The 21,469-nt window shown below is 41.8% G+C and overlaps 2 protein-coding genes across 5 annotated transcripts in view; both read right to left on the bottom strand.

Moving 5' to 3' along the window:
• Positions 1-14,851, bottom strand: part of osbpl3b (oxysterol binding protein-like 3b) — a 39,237-nt gene extending 24,386 nt beyond the window's left edge. For 2 of the 4 annotated variants that reach the window (XM_030394920.1, XM_030394921.1), the window contains exon 1: positions 14,645-14,851. The gene's annotated coding sequence lies outside the window, so the exon portion shown is untranslated. The remainder of the gene's footprint in view (positions 1-14,644) is intronic. The other 2 variants (XM_030394922.1, XM_030394923.1) reach the window with 1 other exon arrangement.
• Positions 14,852-17,034: 2,183 nt separating this feature from the next.
• On the bottom strand, positions 17,035-19,431 carry spmip4 (sperm microtubule inner protein 4). Its single transcript, XM_030394592.1, has 6 exons — positions 19,426-19,431; positions 19,075-19,265; positions 18,905-18,993; positions 18,647-18,821; positions 18,037-18,125; positions 17,035-17,550 (listed from the first exon to the last, which is right to left on the bottom strand). Exons 1-6 carry the CDS (start codon positions 19,428-19,430, stop codon positions 17,035-17,037), a joined length of 1,065 nt encoding a protein of 354 aa, XP_030250452.1. The 5' UTR covers position 19,431.
• Between the last annotated feature and the right edge of the window lie 2,038 nt (positions 19,432-21,469).

The raw sequence follows: 21,469 nt of genomic DNA, 5'->3' as shown, positions 1-21,469 counted from the left end.
ACATACAATCAAAAGTTGATTTGTATAAGGACTATCTAGCCTATACTTTTATGGTGTTGGTGATTTTAATTTACTACACATACACTTTCTTCTTACATGCTATTGTTCAGTCCTGTGACCATACTTCTGTTGTCCTTGTTCCCAGCAGTGTCTATTTCAATGTAATTACACCGAAAGCAATGTAAAACTGGAGTCAAATTTCTTGTTAGTATAAACATACTCGGCCAATAAAGCTGATGAACACTCAATTCAATATGAGTCCACTCGGCTCTTCAGAAGCTGTATCTAACCCCGTGGTCCAGCATGTGAGTATATGACACTGAGCGGTGGCTGATGTGACTCCACAGCTCAGTGACGAGGGAATAAAAGGCGACTGTCACATGTACAGTAAAGACGCGCTGAGGAGTGAGATCATCAGTGAAATGTGATACCATCACGTCAGCGGAGTGTGAAAACAACTGGGCCTCTGTCTGAAATGGCAACCTTCAGTCAACTGCCACACTTCACACAGACTAATTAACGTGATGCGCCCGGTCTACCACGTCAGCACACACAAACACATCTCGCTAATGCAGCGAGCGGCAGTTTGTCATCGCGCGGAGAGCTGATCAGCAACCCTGGTACGATGTGTAAATCATGATAGCCACATGGGAGCATGCAGAAGGTCATTAGTTTGGCTCTACTGAGGATGCAAAGCGGACCAGTGGTTCTGAGTTCATCGCTGTATCAAATGTCCATCTGTGAGATTCTGTCTCAGAGAGGAGGCCGTGATTATATCTTGTATTCATTAATGTCAGTCGCTGCACTATCATGATTTTTGTATAGCTTTGGTTTGGGATAAATAAGACTAAATATTTCTCAAGTACTACTAAAAATACTGAATATACAATATTATTAAGAATATTTTTCCCCTATGAATTCACATCACACCACAGCAAATGTATGAAGCATTCTTCATTGAAGAATAAAACCGATAATCATTGCAGGACTGCAAAGAACACACACTTTTGCTGAATGCTGATAATCCGTCTATCCCTGCTTACCCTACCACTAAGAAGAGTACTGAGAGAAGTCCATCTGTTGACGTGGTGAATTTGGTCGAAAGGTCTGGAAAACCCTACTGAGTGGTCCTTTGGTTACAGGCATGTAACGTGTTGAAACCACTTAGAAGCAGCGTCAAGGTTAATCACATTACCTGCTCTGCATCCGCAAGCTTTGTGCTGCATAATGGCCACAGACTGTGTTGGATAGACAAAAGCGTATCGTAATCCGAAACCTCCGTCCTTCTGCCAAGCCTACACCAGCGTTCTGTCTGCGGACCACAGGCCGCGGTTTTACAATGACAGAACATGGCGACCAAAACACAGCCAAGACAATAGATCAAAGTGGCAGGACACACAAAAAGAGGACCCCAGCAGCAGAACGTCTGCTGCATTTTGTCAGCTCAATTATAGGTGAGCGCATTTAATCAAACCAGAACAGAAACAGACGATAGACAACTGTGATTCATGAGACACTGAATGTAATCCATCCACACTGTATGCATGTGTCTATCTTTCCAATTCATCCTCTCCATCTTCTATTATTTATTCATCCACTTTCCACCGATCACACCAGCTCTGTGCAGGTCTGTCTCACTGTCACCCTTCAGGGCAGCCCTTTCATCTGATCCAACAAGACCACTTCTCAGGCTTTCATGAGGGTGACAGCAGTATTAGACGTCACAGCTCCAGTAATTACCCTCTCTCACTGAAGAGCACGCGCTCTTTGATGCCAATGAAGAAATGCAGTAAGTGATTGCAATACAATTTATATTAGATCACAGAGAGCTCAGGGTTACTGTTAGTATGGATTTTTTTGTTTTTACTTTGCTTGACAGTGGTTGCTGTCATTTACAGACTGAGGAGCACAAGAAAGCAGATATGAGAAGCGAGATAACAGAGGAGTCTAACACTAAGTCAGATCTATCACAAGTGGTTGTGGCTTGTACTAATGAGTAATGCCTGAGACCACAGCGTGGTTAAAAAAAAAAAAAGGGGGGGGGGGGTGCTGACAGGCGGTGTGTGCCAGAGGGTCAGAAGGGATTACATGACCACTGACAGCGACTGAGGACAAAAGACAAACACAGGCTACAGGGTAGGTTCTACTGTCATCAAGATGGCATCCCTTTCATGTATGAACTCAAGATGACACATGGACACAAATGTGTACGCACATACAGTATGCAAGGTTCTGTGTAACAAAAGCAGACACTCTCTCTTTCTTTATTAAAATAAAGCTGTCGAGTTGAGAGTCTTCCATAATGATGATGGGACTGACATTTAAAAAAGAATGAGTCATGTGTCCCATTAATATAAAATCCATCAACATCTCAATATTCATGTGAGACTAGACAAGTAAAATGCATTTCAATAAAATCACCAATTTTATTGGTTAGTTTAAAACTGGATCATTTTCAAATAATATATTTCATGCAGTAATCAAAACATGTGGAAACCTTTTACTTTAAAGGGTAACACCACCAATTTTGAACATTTAAGTGTGTTTACAGGTCTTGGGGAGTACTACTGCATATATGAAAAAAGTAGCATGAACCTGTTGCGGCTCCAGAGGAAGCTGCATGTCATCTGATATGTTGCCTCCAGTGATGTCACTCAGTGACGCATTGTGGGTAATGCAGACACCAAGTTATGAGAAGCAGCCCACTGGTCCGCCATTGCTCTCCAATAATACGTTGGACTCATTATGAACAGTTTAAAAAGTAAATGATCAAAATCAGTACAGCAGAACCAGAGATACCATATTTTTTATTTCCCTCATTCTTTTCCAAACCTGGTGCCTACATTACCCACAATGCAGCTATATGCAGTACAACTTCCTAAGAAAAGTAAACAGATTTTGATGTCTGAAATTGGTGGAGTCTCCCTTTAACAATTCATGTGATTCAACTGTGACCACGATACCATCAAATAAGAAGCATTGTCACAATAGAAATATAATATGAGACAACACAGCCTTAAATTCCTATTGTGATATGTTTAGGCTGTTTGTCGATACTTCATATCTTGACATTTCTAAATTTCAAGAAATGTTTTTAACTAAATACCATGATATCAATATTGCAACAATATCGTAGCAATGACTGTTGGTAGTTTTCTGACAAATAATCATCAGTAGTGTGGATATAATGACGAGTTGGACGAAGGCCAGAACATTCTGGTGAGGTCAGACAATGACGTCGCTTTACTGTTATGCAGCCTGTAAAACCATGAAAATACAATGCTTGTGCCATATCAAGATATAATGATATCCAAAATCTAAGACGATATATAGTCTCATTTCACAGAGACATTATAATGTATCGCCCAGCCTTAGACAAGGTTAAAGAAAATACAGAGCCATATCTCATGACGTGGCATCGTTATACATCTCTTCAGAGCCGCAGCATATTTCAGTAAGGCTGTAATTACTCTGAGTGACAAGTGGACTGAAGTTCAGTCTATTTGTGGTATAATTAAGCACTCATGTAAATCACTACTGGCAAGTTTGCAGGCCATGCTTCACCATATAATCTCTTTGTTTAAGGAACAGATATAAATGCAGATGTTCTTTTCAAAGTGTCTCGAGCACAATAGGCTAAATGATCGGTACGGCGAGGTGACAGACGTCTCTCGAGTGCTCCAGCAAAGCGTAGGTGAGTGAAACCCACACCTGTCTAACTAGAAGGAGCGCCCAGTGATTTTCTCTCTTTGAAGACCCTCCATCTTATCGGAGAACCTCTATCGGAGTGCTGGACTGCAGAAATAAGAGTACATCCGGTAAGTTTATATAATGTTGTTTTAAACTTCTCTGGGGATACAATGTACTCTGGGAAAGACCAAAGTATAATGGCAAACATACATTCTCAAGGGCTCTGGGGATGCTAGTGTTGGCCTCCTGCTCAGTCAGTCTACCACTGTGGTTGTGATGTTCAGAACGCATCCACTATTGGATAGTTTGCTGGGAAATTTAATACAGACATTCATGGTTCACAGAGGATGTATCTTAATGTTTGTGGTCACCCCATGATCTTTCGTCGAGAGCCACCATGGGGTTTACATTTGGTTTCAAGACTTTGTTTCCTGAGCAAATACATAGACGGTATTTATTTAGCGCTTTTTTATTATTAGTGACAACTAGAAGCACTTTACAACACAAGTCAGCATTCACCCCCTCACACACACACATTCATACACAGTTGGCTAGAGGCTAGATATTGCCTGAGGAATCAAACCCACGACAATCCCAACGCTCTACCTCCTGAGCCACAGCTGCTCAAATAGCTTCAGAACCAATGATATTCCCATCAGCATCAAACTGTATTATTATGATCTTTAGTGTTACTTAGTAATTGAATGCTAACATACTAAGGTAAGACGCTCACCATAGTAAACATTTTACCGCCAACGTTAGCACTTAGCTCAAAGCGCTAGGTTCGTTAGTATGGCCTCGCAAGCATGACTTTAGACTAGACTTGTGTAGGTGATGTTTTTGCCTGTAGCTCAGTGGGTAGAGCTGAGGACTAGTGACCGGAAAGTCGCTGGTTCGAATCCCTGGCTCCCCAGGGTGGGACTGAGTTACAAGCCGAAGTATCCTTGAGCAAGATGCTGAACCCCAACCCCAACACTGCTCCTGATGTGCAGTTGGCACCTTCGTGGCAGCCACTGCCATCAGTAAGGGCCCTGCTATGAGCTGGCGACTCATCCAGGGAGTACCCTGGCCTTCGCCCATAGAGTCACTGGATTAGGCCCCAGTACCCCCGCTCCACCTTGAAAAAAGGTGGTATAAAAGCGGTAACATCACCCGCGACCCGCATGGATAAAGCGGAAGAAAACGAAATGAAACGAATGTTTTTGCCTGTTATTAGATAATATGCAGTATAGATTAGGCAAGAATGAGACGCGATGATGTCCAACTTTGGCTGTTACCAACAATGATTTTCATTATTGATTAATCTGAATAACTGAATTGCCTGATTTGCGGTTTGCCTGAATAACGTTCTATTCAACAATTTATCCTCCTGAGACCCAGCAATTCATTTTTGTTCTCTGTAGTGGACATTACGTTTTTGCTAACATCTCTCATACTATACATGTCACTCTATTAAGTCCTGTTGTTCCTTAAAGAGGACAATTGGAGCTTTAAAATGACACCACATTTGGGGGGGTTTGCCTTGCCAGCTTGCCTGTGCATGTCTTTTAAAGATGGCTGCCGTCCCAAAAAGCACATTTTATTGAAAAAAGAAAGTTATGCATGATATTCATAATTGAAAAAAAAAAAATGTTATTTTTCAGTTGTTTTAAGTAAGTAAACATCTCAGGAATATTTGAGTGAGTTTTCAGAGCTCAGCTTATTTATTTTCATTTGAAAAAAGCTCATTTATAAATGTCCTCTGTACTGGACGTCAGGACTTCGTACTTATGTTTGTTTCACATTTTTTCAGTAGCCAGCTCTATAACGGAGGCAGAGAGGATTCTTAATAGAATCATTCAGTGAGATTCAGACATACACCAATCAGGCATAACATTATGTCCACCTGCCTAATATTGTGTTGGCCCCCTTTTGCTGTCAAAACAGCCCTGTCCCATCCTGGCATGGACTCCACAAGACCCCTGAATGTGTGCTGTGGTATGATGAGTCGTCAAGCCATCATAATTTGGCTCTTATCAAACTCGCTCAAATCCTTATGCTTGCCCAATCTTCCTGCTTCTAACACATCAGCTTTGAGAACAACATGTTCACTTGCTGCCTAATATATCCCACCCACTAACAGGTGCCATGATGAAGAGATAATCAGTGTTATTAACTTCACCTCTCAGTGGTCATAATGTTATGCCTGATCGGTGTAGATCTATCAGGAGGATGATACCATGAAGTGTCAAACGTCTAATAAAGAAATTTCAAAAGGTTCAGGTCTAATAGTTACAAAATGATAAATCTACCTTTGCTATTTGTTTTGTATTTGGTGTACTGGATGATTCCAGTTGAACCTTCCATGTACATACTCAGCCTTTAAATGTTTCACATCTGAGAACAAGTAAGTCCCGTTGTACAGAGGACGTGTTATAAAATTTGAATAAATTAAGTTTTAAAATGTTTTTTCTTTGCAATATGTTTTTGACCACCCCAACACTAAATTTCTGTAAAACAAATAGTAATTAAAAAACTTTTTTTTTTCCTGGGTCTCAGGACACAACAGCAGAAAGCCATGAATTGAGGAGCAGAAAGTAAAAGACTAAGAGATTTTTTTTCTTGGAAAAAACATTATCAAAAAAGAAGCTAATTATTTTTTACCTAATATGCAACAATGGTCTATGTAACCTACCAGGATGTTCAGTGGAAGTATACGTGTTGCAATAAATCATATAATTTCAAAATATAAAGAGTAATAATCTTATTGTCCAGTTGCACAAAATAACTTTAAATGTCTGCAGGTGCTTGACATAGATGCTTGACTAGCTGCTGAGATTTCTTTTGCCTTTCAAAGCTCTACTATGGAACACAAACCCTCCTACTTCCGTTACTTTCAGGCGTATCAGAGAAGTGTCAGCAATGCGTCAGTCGACTATATATCTCTGTTAAAAGTTCTAGATGGCTTAATGTCCCCTCAAGCTGCACTAACTAGATTGACAGAAGCTGAAAGCCCTCTATTACATTCCGCAGTTCATGTTGCAGATGTTTCTCCATCCGTCCACTCTTTCTCCAGAGTCTGCCGAGGGCTGACGAGCCTAACAGGCTTTCAGGCATCATTAGGATGTGACTCACCAACAGAATAAACGGTTCATGGTTGAACCCCCACACTCTGGCTTTCTCAGGAAATAGAGTCATGTTCGCAAAAAAAAATGACAGTACGCGCTGATGCACCAGTAAACCAAAACGTTGGGCTGGGGCGGACTGTAAAGCACACTCCCACTGCTCAGGAATATGAAGTGAAAGCTGCGAGAGTGACGCTCATTTTGGGAGGGATACTGCTCGAATAATGACAAGAGAGAGAAAATGTGCCCAAAGCTACTCGAGAAGCCAGCATGCCCTCAGGTAAAAAAAAATGAGTCATCTAAAAATACAGTTAGAATATTGACTTCCACCAAGGTGATAAGATGATATTTAGATAACCTTTAAAGAGGTTTATATAATCTCTCAAATAACATTTCATATGCAAAACTCAGCAGTAAGAGTTGAATTATCTTCCAATCCGATGCCATGAAAAGCAGCCGGCTCCACATGTTTATGGGGCTAATGTTTATGAAATAGCCAATGTTTATGTATAAAGCAAACAAAGCTGCCGGGGAAGAATATAAACAAAAGAATTGCTTTTTTATTCCATTAGATAAAAAAAATAGCTTTTCAGCTTGGACCCAATCTGAATAAATTCCCTTCTGATGCACGACGGGCTGGTTTGAAAAGAGGTATCTGAAGAGAGGAAAAGCTTCACTCTGGACTTTTTAGCTCGGAGACAATCACCCTAAACTTGACAAAAACAAATGTCCTCTGCATTTACTAAACACCTAACAAGGTGTTTCTGGAACTAGCTTATGTCTGCGCTCCACCAGCCATTCTCTGACAGATCATTCCTCTCAAAGCAAAGCTCCAACGCTGCCACCCATCCATCTGAGTAAACCCAGATCGGAGCCCTGCCTTGCTTGAATTTTGATTGCCTTTAATTTTCCTCGGCAGGATAAACTAATCAGAAGTCGGTTTGTCATGAGCAAACAGATTATTCCTCCCGTTCTGGAAACAAAACAGTCATTAAGAGTATTTTTCTGATAGCTGATGCCACCATTAGAGACACACTGGGCTCTCATTCACTGCATCCAAAAGTTACCACTTTAATAACAGTAATCTCATTACATCTGTGCAGTATCCTGCTGGGGTGGTGCCACTTAGTCGTTGTGATTTCATTATTGAAATGCAGAACAAGGGCGGGATCAGGAATCAGCAGAAAACAGTATTCTGTGTTAGGGTTAGTGTTCTGGCCACATTCTATATTTCTTATTTCAACAACAGCAACAGGAAGCTGATGTTATATTTATGAGCTCGATCAGAGGCTGAACTAAACACTAACACATACACACTTGGTCACCTATGTTGCTCGCTAGCTAGCCACTTATGTGCAGTATTGTGTGTAAGGTATTCTGGCAGTTTGAGGTGTTAAAAAACTAATGATCCAACGGTCCAATCCGCATGAGTGAAGGGGATTCGAACATTAGTTTTGCTTTCTGTGTGAGCACAAGCACAATTGATGGTAAAGGTGAAGCGATTCTGGCGAAAGATAGTTGACAGCTGAGTCCCAGATTGCCATTTACCAATGCTTTGGGTTTCTGATGCACATCATCATGCGCATCTCCATGAATTTTTTTTCAAGCTTGATACTATTTGACCAGAATTTCTCCCACGTTTCAGGGACATTGTGGATAAGCACAAATCGAAATTCTGGTGAAAATGAATCATTATACACAGTCTTACTTCACCGAATGAACACATTTTCCGAAGACTGAGCACTCTCTTTATTCTCTTATAAATGGTGCCTCACACTTTTCAGATTACAAACTGCACAAAATGATGATAACACCGTCAACAATTGAAGCTGATCTCTGATTGAGGATGACACGAGAGAGTCGGAGGAGCAGTTCAAATCCGAAAGCAATATTTCTTGGACCGTGTCATTCAATGTGATTAGAGTTCCAGCTAAGGTCCTTCAACTGGCTGCAATCAGTTGGAGAGCAGAAGTAACACTGCTGTCTCACTCTGAATCAGCTCTCTGAAGAGTTATCACTACAGAACAAGTCAGACCTGAAACTCTCTGGCTTTTCCCCTGTGAAACACTGTCACTTTTATCAGGCGCAGCAATTAATCGCCCTCTCCAGCCATTACTCCCGCCCTGTATCCTTTCCCAAAAACATCTGAACAGTATAACGGGAAGTAGGGCAAAAAAAAAAAAATATCCCTCTTCTCACATCCATCAGTGGAATCAGGGCACCACAGAGTCTACAAGTGTTCCTTTTCTTAAAATATATTCTCGGAGCGACATCACAGGTCAGCATGGCAGCACCCGGCAAGCCATTAGCACAGAGGACTGACACAGAGACAAAACTGGCTTCATCCCAGCATGAGATCTATTATTCATTGGTACATCTCTTCACCAGGCAGGGTAAATGTTTGCCAGGCCACGTCTGTCTGCGTGTGTGGCCACACCTTCTCACAGATGGTGACGCCTGCTCCTGATCTGCTTAAGGCGTCTTTGGTGAAAGGTTGCCAAGGCCAGAGGGAGCCCCTCCAAAAACCAGGCTCACGATGCTGAGCACGAAGTGTGCACGTCTCTCACAGCTATCTGCAATCTTATATCTTGAGCAAGTCGAAATACAGTTTGAAGCATCCCCGAGTCCTCGTTCCCAGCCTGGGTGGAAACACTTGTTGAGTTATGATTGCAGAACTAAGGGAGAGACGGACATCTTTCATTCATGTGCTACCGCCTGACATGTGACAGGCCCTGTATCACAAACTCTCATACACCACATCCTGTTAATCAACCACATCCTCGTCACACTCCCTCCCTTCTCCTCTCTACCCCCCCCGCCCCCCCACGCACAACCCTGTCCTCCCTCTCTGTCTCCATTTCTTTCTCTTGTCTGCTCTGAGCGTGGCAGAGGTCCTCTCCTTTGTTATATTGTGGAGGAGTCTGACAGCCTCATAACTCAACACCAGCTCATTAGGACTCAGAGCGGAGTCACAGCTTAGCTCAACACTCACTGACAAAAGGGAGGGTGGGAAGCATAAACGCGCTAAAGTTCATGGAACAAAGTGCTCTTGGTGATGCCGCACATGTAGTGATCCAGCTGTTGCTCCATCCCCCTGATTAAATGCGTTGCTTATGATTCAACCCATCAGCATCACCACCTTTATTTCTCAAATTAGTTCAGAGGTGTTGACCCAGAGGAACAGGATGATGACACTGAGAATGTAAGCATGCTGCCCCTTCCTCATGATAATGGATGTAGCCACAAAAATAGCCACAAAAAAACAAGATATCACAGAAACTGGAAAGAACATCTGCACTGCCACAAGCAATCTCCAATTCTTTCGTGTGAAGATATATTTAGACATGGCATTGTCTTCCATCACCTTCCATTTATGGACAAGACATATAAACTGTTTGTCCTGGGAAGAGTTACCCCATCTTGAGAGACTCACTTCATGGCTGAACTCTGTCGGCTACATCAGGGCAGCATTCCTGACTCACAGGACTGGAGTATGGATGAGCCTTCAGCATGCATGTATAAGATAGAAGATAGACTGTCACAGCACCAGAGGACAATGGGTGGGGAGAAGACAAAAAGCAGCACTGAGTTTTCATCTCTGACAGGCTTGAGTTTTTTTGCGGTTTGACTGCAGTAATGCTTGAGGAGATAATAGTAGCAGCCTGTGTTGAGTCGTGGTGTGATCACATCTCACCCACAGATCGTTGAAGTTGGTCTGCCTCTTTCTATTTGTAGAGTTTTATTGACCTCATTTCCTGCCTTTAACTAATTTAGCCTGCTGCAGAGAAATGTGAACTTTCATATACTGTATGATATAAACATGAAAAACAGAACTTGAATCACTGTTGGAATCATACTATGAATGAAGTAAGTTAACAAACATGTCATTTTAATGTTTTAGAATATAGTTTTGTTTTCATCAATGCCGAAGCAATGACATCATGAATGCTGTCACCATGTGGTAATAAGACTAGCACTGCTCTGAGCCAAATGTTGCTCTAATCAGCGTGCTAACATGCTCACAGTGACAATGCTACCAGGTTTATCTTCTTATATTTAAGGTATAATTCGTAAGAAATTGTTAGAACTTGACGACAGCTATAGAAAATAAAGGGGGCTGTATATCACCACAATGACCAACAACTGTCGCTCACGATACTCTTTGCTGTATCGATCTTTGGCTTATCAGCTCAGATGACCAGGACAGGCAGCTGACTTGGAGTTTGCCTGGATCATGACCTGGTCATAAAGATAGTCAGAGACCAAAGTATAGGGAAAGTTAAAGCTGCTGTAAGTGTTGCTGTTGTTTTTGCAGTTAGCGACCCCCCATCATGTCACCACATGAATGCAGAGGGGTTATCTCCAGACATAACATCAAACAGGAGGATCGTGCTCTCTGTGCGATCACCAGCAGATAGGACCGCCTCTTTATTGAGTTCTCTGTCATGAGGGGGGGGGAGAGACACGGGGTATTGACCAAATACTCTACAACAGTCATTGCTGTTGGAGTACAGAGCTACTTAATAAAATATAACTTACAGCAGTTTTAAATTTTGACCAATTGATAGCACTAAAGAAAAAGTTAGGGAATCACAAAGTCAATAGGTTTCCCCATCCTCTGTGGGGTCATGAACAAAATGTACACAATTTCACAACAAAACCAGCAATAGTTGTTGAAGTGTTTGGATCAAGGTACCAAGACTGTTGTGCTGGACCAAAAGGCCAGCATATCTGTCCTGAGAGCCATTGACATTTAGCACGACTCAAAACTCTAGATGACCTTCTCGAAGACAGCTCTCAAAAACCATCTGCACTAACTGTACACAGTCTCTTGAATATCTGATCCGTCAAAGCATGAGCAGCTTACCAGGATACCACGGCTGCAGGGGCGACGATCTGATGTCAGCTTTGGGAGGGAAAATTAAATTAAATGCTCTCAAGAGCAATTCCTGAGGGGAACACCAAAAGTAGTGCTGCAACCCTACTAACCAACACCCTGTCACCCTGCCAGCTAAGGAGCACCACATTGCATTGCCAGCTTTTTACATTGCCATGAATTCAAAAAGTTTGCAAATACTGGTTGAAGTTACTATACAATGATTGCAGATTTGGGGCTGTCAGGTTAGAGGCAAAAATTCATAATTTAAAGTATTTGAAATTTCACAGGCATCACAAAATCTAATTGACTGTATATTAGCTCAGAGAACGGTTGCTTAATGATTTAAATGACTTTCACGAGCCAACACTGACTGACCATTTGTCCAGATGTAAAAAATGAGCGAAGACAAGTCAAGAATATTATTTTCAGACTGAAACATATGTATTATTGAAGCACATGAAAGCTGCCATTCTTTAAGATGGTGAGCATTTTGAATAATTCAGCCCCGCAAACCCAGAGAGTGACTGTGGCCGTATGGAGGAGGTCAGTGAAGACACGTCTTTGCTTGTAGAGTGACATTTGTTTTTTGAGTTAAAAGTATCTGTTGGGGCCGCTCTCATTAAAACTTCACGCAGATATCTGGCAGACTGTAAGGGAGTTACGAAATCCTCCTTCCTTCATCCTCTCTGAAGGAAGGAGCCTGGAGGAGGCTGAGACGAGATCTGTCATTAGAAATGTCATATCGTTGTATAATCCAAGTCAACTGGACATAAAAAAAATATGCATATCAAGACAGTCACTGGTGATCTCATTCATCTGATACAAGTGAAACTGAAATATTATCTAATTTAATTCATCTTTACTTGTAGATGTACAACATTAAACAGAAAGGTTGCCATTTCTTCATGCAATGTACCAAAGTAAGCTTGGAGCTAATTTACATCCGCAGCCCCTTGGCAGGTCATAATAGTTGTTTCAATTGTCCTTGCTGCACGATACAAACAGCTTTTGGCATTTTTAACCTAAAAAGATGAAGGAATGAAGGATAAGGAAAAGTGCGTAATTGAAGTTCCTCTGTCACGAGCCTTCAGTCACATCCACCTCTTTACATATGAAACCGCATGAATTATTTACGGAGGCCAGCTGCCCACGCAGAAAGAGGCAACACCTGCCACACGCACAAGATGCTCGCAGCAGCTGTTGCTCCGGTCCTATTTATCCACTTCCTGCTTTATTCACATGTTGTTGAGTGGATATTACAAAAGCTGACCCCAGAGCAGTGCTATGCAGGTTACTTCATGACTTAAACACACACATTTAAAGCTCTATACTACATCCCCCTCCTATCAGTGGTGTTAATCAATGAAAGGGAATTATTGATTTGGCAAACATCAATGCACTGGACTGAATATCTGTGCACTACTCCTCTCCTACGTGACGGGGAGCAACACAAAAACACTTGTTCACAGTGGAATCTAACAGATAATGGTTCAGCACATTTATTCAAAATCCTGCCAGATGCCAGGAGGGAAGTGAGACTACCGTGAAGGTGGCTTCATGCAATGCAGAAGACCCGCTGCTGTTTTTAAATATATGTCTTGCAGGGCCAAAGATTTTTTTTCTATCCTGCGGGTGCATTACACAGATTCCACAGATTCCACTGATTCCTCCCCCTCACAGTCTCCCCTGTGTTTGCCTGCGATCACTGACCTGGCTGACTGTGACAGCAACGACAAAAAAAAAAGCCCCTCAGGAGCTGCAACAGTGACAAAAACAGAAGTAGTACACATACTGAAATCAAGGGAGGAGTTTCAATAAGCAAGGTCTTTAAAATCAATCATCACAACTTGTGATTTTGTCCTTCACCTGTGTACCAGTCTGAGGCAGGATGCGGGCACCATCCACGACAAACATTTACACAGAAACTCTCAGTAGACCTTACTGAGCCTCACACACCAAAACACACACACACACACAGCCTGAGCTGCACCTGAAAAGCCTCCTCTGTTGCACTATTGACACAACACCCAGAAAAAAAATCTGAGATAACACGCCGTAAGCCCTAAATTTACAGCTACTCTGTGAGTGAGCCGGAGTAATATTCTACCAAACAAAGCAGCTTTGACTCGCCCACGTTTTTAGGACTGATGTAGACATTTGACTACAAAGTTTTTGCCTCAGTCCCCATACCCAGTATCAGAATCACTATCATTATGCCGGATTTACACAAACAGTAATCATCAGGGAGTGCACTGATGACTGGCACACATTTTCTCTTACATCTGCCTTACAAATACTGCAAAAAAAAACTTTTTTTATGCACCAAACCTGGTGAGTGTGTGATGCTGAGCTCAAGCCCTGATTAAACCTGAAAATGGATCCTATCTGCGCTCCCCTGTCATCATCACACACACCTACATGCACTCAGCAGGAGAGATACAGCCACTCATAAAGGCACATTATTCACAGTTTTGGCTTGTGGCTGGGTCGCATTGAAAGCTCGCCGCTGATATTGCACAGAGCTGCTGTAGATCAGGTTTATATGGAAACAGTAGACTTATCCTTCACAACTTGTATTTACTTGTCAGGAGGAATGGGGCCTCGAGTTACCATGGAGACTGTGGCTCCACTGGTTGTTTCACATGGTTTGAACACACCTGACTAGAGAGTGGGCAACAGGAGAGTTGAACCCAGCATTTTAAAGTCAGGTGGTGTTAAATGTGGGTTCCTGTTTCACTTAAAGATTCACAAGTGAGCACTCTGAAATGTTTGCAGCACTCTCTCTCTTTAAAACGTTGTGAAATGTCTCGTGCTTCCTCAAAAGCGCCGCAGTGCAACTTTTAAAAGACGTATTCATGATGTCCGTACGCGAAGTTTGCAAGAAAGATTTAGATTAAAGATAAAAAAAAAAAAAAAAAAAAGCAATTTAACCTGCCTAAAAGAAAAGAGAGGAAAAAAAAACCGCACTCACCTTGACGGAGTTACAGATGTGAATTCCAGGTGATGAGGGCGGAGATCTTTGAAACACTCTAACGCAACACAAACAGAGTAGACAGCCAGTGAGGACACACTCAAACTACAGCCTCACACAATCAGCCTGCCCTCTCGACACTGACATGCACACACATGCACCATCCGCTCTGCAAGCATCAATTTCTCCACCGCTGTATGGAGGAGGGCGCCCGGCGCGTGACTGACTGAAGCCGCGCTCCAATTAAAACGCAGAGCGTCACCTTGAGGGGGGCGGGGCTAGCGTCATTGACAGCATCTTTTCCATGACGCGCTGAGGAGAACCCCGACAGCAAGGACACACCGTGTGGATGGAGACGGACTCGTTAAAGACATTCAACTCTTTGCTTCTAATTACAGATCCCCGTGTCCATGTGCAGATAAGGAGTGGAATTACTCTTTTTTGTTTCTGTGTGATGTTAAAAATGATGTTCAAAGTACCAAAAATGACAAGATTCCATTTGTCAGATAAACGAGTTAAAGTCAGTGAAGAGTGACAGGATTTGATGCTGAGAATGATCATATACTGCCACCTGCTGGACACGTGCCTTAATCACAGGTTGCCAGTAATGTGGTCATGACATAGTGAGAAAAATGTACTCATTAAACTAGAGCATCTTTTGCAAACAATTACTGAGATTTACAAAAAAAAAGAAAAAAAAAAAGGGCAAACTACCTGATGAGTGAATAGGGCTGTTGAAATCATTCATCCTTGACTTCGATGTAAGTGTTTTTTCATAAGTGCAGGTTTTGAGCACATGCGCATTAACAAACAACAAATAAACAATCTGAACAATTTCATCCTGGCCTCAGCAATAGCCTGACAACTTCAGATTGAAGCGAGAGCCATTATCATTGTTGTTTTTCCTTGAAAGTCTGAATGGGGAGCCTGTTATATCACTCAAGGCTGCAGGCTTTTCTGCTCAAGGACTTTCTGTCACAGCAAAAATAAAAGAAAAGTAAAAACCTTTCACAGCCTCCCTGCAACAGACTACAGTGCGGAAAAGGCATGTTTTCCTTTCACGTTGGTGAGCTACAAGGTTACTGCAGCACCTTTAACACACAGAGACGGATTCCGTAACACGGCCGACACAATGGTTGATGATGAACTCTGTGTCACATTTGTGTTGGGGAAAAAATCCTCATACAAATGTTTGCCTCTGTGAAATGAGAAAGGTTACAGCAAAGACCAAAGGACTCATCTGTGCTGCATTATGAATTTACTGCCGCTGAATATTCCCTGTGTGTGGACTGTGCAGGCAGACTGAGCTCATGAAAGTCAGCTTTGAAGGCTCTTTCTTTTATTTTAGCCTTACAATCAGCCGTGGCTTATGGGAGCCTTATATAAGACCATTATTGTATAATACCTCCTCAGCTCTGATGAATATTGCAAATGAAAGAGATGAGAACCAAAAAGCAAATTAACAACATTTCTAAATTAACTTGACTGTTTACTGTACTTAACAGTACCGAGTGAGCAAACACAGACATGAATCACAGTAAATACAAGAACAAGATCCAATTATTTTATTGTGAGCATATGAGAAAAAATGTCAGCCCTTCATAGTCACTCTTCTTGTGCCGACCAGGTTTTGGTTTAGATATGATGGAAGCAAATTTCAGCTGGATCCGAGAAGCAACTGAATGTCTTATCGTAAAAAGTAACCATGACTGTATAATGTTGAAATCTATAACATTCAGTTATTTTACTCTGAAAAACATCTTACTATATGTGTTTACATTCATGTGGTTTCCCCAGGTTGTTCCAGGTTTAAATCAAATCCAGATATAACATGTAAATGTCCATATTCAAGAAACTGTTTTCAAGCTGCCCAAATGTTTTATCTTAGAATAACAGTCTATCAATTTCAAAATGAAAACTTCAAACTTCAAACTTCACACAAAAGGGTAACAACTTGAGCTGGTTAAGACATCATGTGTGACATCATGTTATCCTTGAGTACAGTTAACCTTACTGGATAAGTGGAAACTAAAAGTACAGGAAGGCTATTTGTAATTTCTGAGTGAACAACACCAGAATTCCTGATTTCCCAATATTAAAGCTGAATAAAAACCAGAGGATCTATGATTTTGTACTTTTTTGTACTGTGCAATAGTTTGGGTTGTTTGAATGTTAGTATAATGAATTACAGAGAAACTAATGTATGTTAAAGCACTGTAAAGTAAACCGCACATTTATGTCCGTCTTTCACTAAATTCAAATCAAAACTCAATAGTGTTTAATTGTCATCATTACACGTTCAGTTGTGGTTACACATTACAATTAGGTTTTCATTTTTACATCTATTATTTGCTTATTTGCAGGATGTTACATGTACCGTGTACATTCAGTTAACCATGGAGGTAGTGACAGTTGATCCCATAGAAGTCATGTTTCTTCCCCGTGACTATGTTGTCCCTCAGGTTCACGGCAGCCCGTGTGATAGAGCTGTTAAAGTTGCGATGGGCCGTCGTCTTGCTGAATGAACTCTGAACATCCAGGAGGCTGAGAGCTGCACCTTCTCCACATCTGTCCAATGGGTGGATGCCTGGCAGGACAGGAGGCCTGGGCAGGATGCAGGACTTAGAGACACTCCCCAGCGCCAGCTTCTCCTGCTCTGCAGCTGCCCCTGATGACAACTCATCATGTGATTCAATACCTGCCATATCTTTAGCTACATCTGACTTATTCAAGCTAGAAATATTTCTTCCTGCTCTAAAAGGCTCCATTTTGCGGCTTGATTCGTCCTTTGCATGCAGGCTTTTCTCTCCGTTGGCCTTCATCTCTCCCTGGGAAAGTGGGCGGTTGTACAGGTCCAGAGGTCGCTCTGTGTCTGAGATCCGGGCAGCGTTAGCCTCTTGGCGGCTCTGTGACACACATACTTGCATGGAACTTTCATTAAACTGGACTCTGAAGTTTTCTCTCCCCCTGCCCTCACACGCCGAGCTTTGGCTCTCAGTTTGTTGTTTGTGTACGGCCTCCTGGGACAGCTCGGAGCCCTGTGTTTCTGTGCAGCCAGAGCTGTGCTCTGATTTAATACTCCCCCTTTGGTTTGTATCTGATGCTTCATTATGCTTAGCTGTGATCTCTTGTGGCCAATGTTGGTTTACAGTCGCTGAAGCAGTGCCTCGGTTTGGAGTTGGAGATAGATTTAGGAGTTGAGCAGCAGTGGGACTGCAGGTGCTCCTCCCCGGACAGCTCCCCTGTCGCCTTCTACGTCCTTTTCTTGATTTAGAGGGTACAAACACAGGGAAGGACCTTTCTCTCTGTGGGGAGATGAACTCATTGCAGGATTACGTCTGCATGCTGTACATGTTTCTGTACAAAAAGTACAATGCTCTCAAGGATATTACCAGTGGTGCAGAGTGTGAGCTCATGCCAGTGAGATCACACATCTTGTCGCTGAAGTCATCTATCTTGAGAGGATTGGCTGGCCCTGATCCTTAGATAAAACAGACTGCAAATGTCAAACACTGACAATATTATTGATTATTAAGGTGAAAATCATGCACATCCTGTTACTGCATAATTCACTGGGGCCGGCTTTGCCATGTGCAGAAACAGCCCTATGGTTATGATGAATTATGGCATTTTACATTTCTGTAAACCACAGATATATCAACAACTACTACTGTCCTGTGCATTACACATATATCATATTACATTTCTGCACAACGTGTCACATCATGTTCACATTACATGTATATAAGCAGGCTACAATGACGAAAGGTGGAGGAGATGGTGGCTAGCCAACTGGGCAAGACGGTTTTTTCAACAGGATCTTTTCAAAACCCCAAACAAGCGGTTTAGTGCTTAAACCTAACCAGACCATAAGCACAACGTTGTCACAACATAAAATGGAAAATGTAACTAAAGAGTCTTAAAGCTGCAACATACAGAAATGTAAATCGTCAACATTTTGGAAACATATTTAATTAATTAGCATTTATAATTGTTCCTTACCTGTGTAGTGCATTTGGTAAGAGGTGACCCAGTGAGTCTTCTCCAGGTTTCTTAGCATGTTGCTCGTCCGCTCAGATAATGACAAATCCCAGGCACGAAGTTTCGGGTTGGGCAGCACTGTCTTTGGAGGAGCAGGGTAGAAGACCTGGTTCTGTCCCTTCAATGGCCTTGTTTGCTAGAGGAAGGTGGAAAAATGGTGGTTAGTTTAGTTTATTGGATAACCTCACTGGTAATATGAATCCATTGAGCATCACTCACATCCAGGAATCCATGTTCTCCGTTCCATGTAGCAGCTTTCGTCCTGGTTGCCATGGGTGTATCCAAGACCTCATGTCTATATGGAGCACCTGTGCAGGGAAGTAAAGACATCTTAAGCCTCTCTGGAAACATGTACCATCCCCTCTTACCACAGCATGCAGCCCTCTTACCCATAGTTTTGCTCAGCAGAGTCATGTCTGGTGCACAATTAGGGATCAGGGGATTGAGGAAAGGTTGGAAGGCCGCTCTGACTCCTGTTTCAGGGTCATCTGGAGAGCGGAATGATGGGAACATTGCAAACTTGGAGATGTGGGATGAATAGGGATGTTCTTTGGGAGTTGCAATCTTTATCATTTTCTCCCTGTTAGCAATAACAGTGAATGAGTCGAATGAGGATAAAATGTGTTGAAGTTTGACGCAGGCAAGAGAAACCTTGAATGCAAGTGGAGGGTTAGAAAAAATAGAAGTCAGTCTATTGTCTGTCCATACATCTACAGAACATGTAGACAAAAAGTACTCACGCCATATTTATATCTGTTGGTTTAGGTATGCTGAGAAAAGAAAATGAATGTTATTGTTCTGAATCACCACAGAGAAATAGCTTTGATAATATAATATATATGATATATGATAAATTAATGGCTACTCACAGCTGGTCATTGAGACAAACTTTACTTTTCTTTCTGACAGTGTTGTCATAACTGTGGCATGCATGTGAAGGTGAAACAACAATCTTTAATTCGGCCACATTAGATGTCTTAATTGTTTAATTCTGCAACTATGTTTGACTTTCTATGTAGAATGTTTTTACACTCACTCAGATATGATGGCTCCTCCACTACCACGGTGGTTTAGTGAAGGCGTGGCCTCCATGTGGCTGTTGAAGGAAAGAGTGTGAGGAAAAATTACATAGAATTAAGTTGGTCTGTGGTGAAACTTGTTGTTTTGTCTTACTGATTTCTAATGCCTGTCAATTCACTGTCATTCATCATGAATGTGGGACCCACTGGTTACATCGCCATATGTCGTAAGTGTTTATGGTAAAGTGATGACATTTTCTGAACCTACCAGACTGTTCTACTTGTTCTTGTACTTGCCTTTACCAACTTAGTGTATGTATCCACATTACTGACAATGATTTATCAAGAATCTCGTTGTGTTTATGTTTTGTACCAATAGTAATTCCTACAGTTTTGCTGCAATATTGATATTGAGGTAGTTGGTCTGTTTTTTTTAATTGTTGTCCAACATGTTGTCCTATTGTTCATCGAGTGCTTTTGAGGCAATTTAAAACTTCAAAATGTACATTAATCTAAAAAGTACCCCCCAGCCTTAGTCTGGTGGTTGAAATACTTGAAAATATCAATCAGAATTAGATTTCCACCAGTACTGCCCTAAATGTCACAAAACCAACCTGGCTAATAAATATTTTAAATTGTAAGTTTACTCATATGACTATATAGAATTTTAGCATAAGTTATAGCGTGGATAAAGAATTAATTGACTCCACGAGATTAGAGTATGTGCTCTTAGCAAGTGATACCTCTCCTATTTTATTCTTCTACATTATCCATTGATGACTATAAATGTCAACTTACCTGGACAGTGTTACGAAGGGGACCGGTTGAATAGATCTGTCCTTTAGCGTTTTGCGAATGGCAGAAAAATGGATCTAGAGAAATCCCTTATATTCTCCAGGTGCAGATGTGGGAAGCCGTCTTCTTGGTCAAAAGGGATACGAGCTGAACAGGACTCCCTCGTCTTTACTTGTGACCAGTGAGGTGGGTTTGGATTCCTGGGACAGCCGCAGTAACGATGTTACAATGAACAATGGGATCAGAGTGAGTGACACCCAATCCAGCCCACAGCATATAATGTAGAGTGGGAGCAGAGTTTAAAACAGCTTTATGAGACCAAAGACTGGAATATCATGCATTGGGTTTGACAAAACCAGAAAAAAACATGAACTGTAACCTTGTCAAAAATACTTCCTGTCCTTGTTGTGTACAGTTGTGACAACTAAGATATTTCATAGTATATCAATATTTTCCTATCTAGAGAGCAATCACTGCCCTGGGTGCCAATCATCCAGGGCATCCAAGTGTGGATCTGATAATATTACACGTTCACAGTTTGGTGAACTCATACAACTAACCATGAGGTGGAATGAATATCAAGCATAGTCTGGCCGGCACACGTTGACACCGGATACAACTGTGTGCGGCTGGTGTTTGGTTACAGGAGTCATGTTTCGTTGTCTCCATCTCTATGCAACATGGAAACAGTAAAACATTTGGACTGCTCCAGACGAAGCCACAAAACTAGTTCAGAAAGAGTAAGGAGATCATTTCAGCATGAGAACCATCCCGTTCTTAAGCCGATGTGGAGATTGTGTGTTCACAGGTTGAACATCTTCTTCTAGGTTTCAGTGGATGTGCCAGACAGGCACTGTCTGTGGTGCTGTTACTCTGCCATGACTCAGCTTGTGTGAATGAGGCTGACTTATCGCTCTAGACAGCACAGACAACTGCAATGAAAGTTTTTTTCCTTTTAAATGACAGAATG

Source organism: Sparus aurata, chromosome 17, assembly GCF_900880675.1.
Source record: "Sparus aurata chromosome 17, fSpaAur1.1, whole genome shotgun sequence".
In the NCBI taxonomy this organism is placed as follows: domain Eukaryota; kingdom Metazoa; phylum Chordata; class Actinopteri; order Spariformes; family Sparidae; genus Sparus; species Sparus aurata.
This window is presented reverse-complemented; position numbering and strand designations above follow the sequence as displayed.

Excerpts from the sequence above, each read along its gene's own strand:
- spmip4 (XM_030394592.1), bottom strand. Across the intron at positions 18,994-19,074 it reads TCTGCTGAGCAAAACTATGG|GTGCTCCATATAGACATGAG; the intron begins GTAAGAGGGCTG and ends TTCCCTGCACAG. Across the intron at positions 18,126-18,646 it reads TTACCAAATGCACTACACAG|GATCAGGGCCAGCCAATCCT; the intron begins GTAAGGAACAAT and ends GTTTTATCTAAG.